At 52.0% G+C, this 3,876-nt stretch overlaps 1 protein-coding gene across 1 annotated transcript; it reads right to left on the minus strand.

Annotated features, from left to right (window-relative positions):
• Positions 1-598: 598 nt before the first annotated feature.
• On the minus strand, positions 599-847 carry SMAC4_13678 (uncharacterized protein; the record flags this gene model as incomplete). The annotated part of the gene is made up of 1 exon (XM_066091537.1): positions 599-847. The coding sequence occupies one exon, from the start codon at positions 845-847 to the stop codon at positions 599-601; it is 249 nt and encodes an 82-aa protein (XP_065946952.1).
• Between the last annotated feature and the right edge of the window lie 3,029 nt (positions 848-3,876).

Genomic DNA, 3,876 nt, shown 5'->3' on the forward strand with positions numbered 1-3,876 from the left:
ACCCCTACACTAGATGCCTCCAATCCCGTACAAGTCCCCGTCTTTTTCTCTTCTTGGAGGCTGGTAATCCACCCGGAGAGAAAAGAAAAGGACAGGCATCTTGCGAGCAGCATCGCTTGTCATGTTGCATTGCCCATCATTTTTGCCGTCACGAGGCTCATTTTTGGCATCCACAATCGATGGACGTATGTAAGCGCATGTATGTACCTACATAGTAAGTTTTTGTTGAACCCAGGCGATCCAGGCGAGCCAGGCAGGCAAGAGGGATTGGAAATAACCAAATGTGACTGGATTTTTCGATTCACCGACAAGACACAGCTCACTCTCCATCTTTTTTTTCTCCCAATTGTTGTTGCGCTTGATGTCGCGAGGCCCACGTCGATTTGGCAGCGCAGCGCAAGGAATACCCGATTTGTGTACCCGGTTCCCCTTACCGAACTGACGGTTCAGGTCGGTAGTGTACAACAAGAAACTTGGTGGCAGGCCGCTACCAGAGAAAAGGGTCTTAAGCTTTTTATGCCCTTTGTTTTCCCTTTGTTTTAGTGTGTCTTCTTTGGCACTAAACTAGCACGAACGTATGGCCGCTCACTGTTCCTGACTAGCGCGACACCAATTCCTCGGGGCCGCCCGCGCTGGATCGGCTCGCTAAAAAGGTATGTACATGTAGTGGTAACTTACAAGGCGTATCAGATACGTACTTGCCACCAATGTGGTACATGCCATGTATCCCCGAGTTGCCGGCGGCAAGCTGAAAGTTTGTATTGTCACGAAACGTCAAAAGCCAATATTTTGTGCCGAAACTCAAAAAAACAAAAAACAATCCGGAGTGGCGGTCATAAGTCGGCATTGAAGATGCCGGAAAGCCTTTCCTTCCTTCCAATGGTGGAAAACGATCATGGATGAGCTGCCAGGGCTTCTTCCAATCGCTCCAAGTTTGACGTGCTTTGCCCTGTCATATGAAAGAACTTGGATCATGTACTATTCAGTCACGTTGTGGGCATGTTGGAGGCACGCGCCAAAATGGAGGGTAACAAGATGCCCGCTAGTGAGGTGGCTGCACTGGTGCCCGTTGATACTTCAATACCTACCCCAGAATATTCCTTCCACCGTGCCGGAAAGTGGGCTAGCGAGAAGGCCAACCTGATGCCTTTGGCTGCCGCGTTGTCACCGGGGCTGTCTGCAACAGAAACCCGGCTGTTGGGATTGGCAACTGCAGCCCATCCCAGCCCACCGTTCCGTCAAGTCAGCCATCAGGTGAAATTGATCCTGTCCAGTCCTGGGTGAATGTGTGGCTGCCGTGCTGCCGTCATGGCTTTGTTTGTGATGCCACAGCCCCCAAAGCGTTGTCTCGAAACAGCAATTCTTGGCGACATTGAACATCCAATGTCTTGGATCAGTGGGAGAGTGGATACGAAGGTCTTCTTCTTTATCGGTGCGCCAAGTCTCTGAGCAAGAAATGTGCTTGTCGCGACAAAAGAATGCATATCGCGGTCTACGCGGTAACCGATGTTGAGGTGAGTATCTCGTAGGAGAAGCAATGCGACGATACAAAGAAGCTGGCTGGACAGATGTTGAAACGTGGAAGCGAAAGCGAAGCGGTGTGGGCAGTTGAAGCAGGTACAACCCAACTGGTGAAGGACATCAATGCTCAGCTGATGTCGCCGAGCGTTGAAGATTCGTCCCCTTTTGAAAGGAGGAGACACTTCAGCCCTCCAGTCAGCGGTGCATATTGGAAACATGACCGAGTTCCAATGGTCAGTTCTCTCCGTTGTGTGTTCTGAAAGCATCGGCCCGGAACATCCAGTTCGTTTTTCCGGTAGTCTTGAACGGGAAATCCGACAACCAACACCTTTTCGATATACCTATTGGGTAACATACGGCATCGAACCATCCCGTCCTATCCTCTACCGACAGTACATGGAGACAATGTTCATCAAGGACCTGTTGCCCAACATCGGCATTGATCATGAACTTGGCCGAAATAACCCAGGTTTGATGAAGGTAAACGTGAGCAGAGGGGTTGAGAAGAAACCTTACTCTTTCATATGATTTACTCTCCCTAACTCCGTTGGCCTGGATGGTGATTGTGGATGATGCTTTCTCTTGTGGGTGTCAAGTGTGAAGGGGAGCACGGGAGCATAGCCAACTGAAGTTAATCGTAGCGTGATGCCGAAGAGACGAGGGTAACGCTGTGATGACAGCGGTGGGGAAGAAGGAGGTGAGGGGGTTACGATCCAATCAATTAGCCCACACTAGCGCAGACAAAGCAGCCTTGCCCCCTTTGGTCAAGCATGTGCCAGAGATTGGTGACCGTCGACCGTCGCATCGCGTTGATAGGCCTTCCTTCTTTGGGCATGGCTGACTCTCTGATGCATCTCTCATGCTTCTGTTGGGTTACTGCTAACCGAATCGCAAGAGGCTCTGTTGATAGCTTCAACTGAACCTACCGTAGCACGTAGCTAGGCAGTAGTGTACAGCGGTGTCCGCCTCGTCCTGTTGGGGGCCGTTCAGCGCTCGCGCCGTTAGCACTAGGCTCTGGCCGTGTTTGTAAGACCTACGGTCAGATAATTCCCTTCCGAAACACAGAGGATAGAGCGCTGAAGCTGTGTGAAACCACGCTGACGGCGGCGTGGTTCAGTACAACCTCAGAGCAAAGCTGCAGCTGCGCGCATGCACGTGACGGCAGCAAATGTTGAAACCTCCTTTCGAGTTGCAGCTGACTCGCACGTCCCGTTCCATCAAACCTTCCACACTGGAAGGGTCTGACAAAGGGTCTGACGAAGGGACTTGGACGCAGATGGTGTTCGCGACCCTCCCTTCCATTTCTCCCCTCCCCATTATGGCGGCGCGTACGGGAAGACGGCTGAAGGGACAATCATGAAGCAACAGCAAGCTGGCCTGATAGGGAGGGAGTGCCCGTTGCTAATCCGGACTCCACCGTGATCTCGGCTTAGAACCCTACCGCCAAATCCAATAAATTACCGTATTCGTATGAAAGTGGTGCAGCATGCCAGTGGGCATTTGCATTGACATCCAGATTGTGTGGCCCCTGGAAACTATTCTGCTAGTGAATTGCCCTGTCACTGCCTGTATCCTGGAGAGAAATCTCGAAGCCCTGTCGCTGTTATTACTTGCCTGTTACTTGAATGTGTGGTTTTGTGTGTGACAGAGTCTTTCTGTTCGTGCAGGTTGCCATCGACGCCATCCATCGAATCCCATTGTTGGCTGGCAGGGATGGCAAGTCGGCTCCCGGCTCTGGATTCTGCTATGCGTTGGTTGGCTCAAAGCGAAGAATTTTTTTCTTTCCTTTCGGGCAAGCGGGCAAAAAGTTGGCGGCCACATTTCCGCAGTGTAAGTAGGCACCCAATCCTATTCGACGGAGGCAGCGCAGCAGCTGGCCTCGAGGGGCCTCGAGTGGTCGAGTTGGCCTGGCGGGATTGCAAGGGATTGACGACGGCCAGCGAGGGCCAGCGAACAATGGTCGGTTACATAGCAGGGGTTCGCGCAAATCTGGAGACGGGACAAGGGGGCCCGGAGGTGTTCATTGTCGGTTGCTCGCTCGCTGGTGATCACGGTGTGCAGTTGTTCGCGGTGCCGCGCTGGTGCAGTGAATTCAGACTGACAGATTGGTAGCTCGTTGCGGTCTGCTTTTCTCCATTCCCCGCCAAACGCCGTCAAACGCCGTCGAACTCGTCGTCGTGGAGGTGGTATCGGCGACGAAGGCGGAGAGGTGAAGTCGGTAGCATAGCAGCGATGCTACCTTGGAATGCCACGCTGGAAATCTTTTTACTTAACGCTACCTTCCTTCCATTTTGATCTGGCATGATCTGGTAACATATCCTTTGGTAATTAATATGTAACGAAGTAATGTACTTC

This window comes from Sordaria macrospora, chromosome 4 (genome assembly GCF_033870435.1).
Source record: "Sordaria macrospora chromosome 4, complete sequence".
NCBI classification, from domain to species: domain Eukaryota; kingdom Fungi; phylum Ascomycota; class Sordariomycetes; order Sordariales; family Sordariaceae; genus Sordaria; species Sordaria macrospora.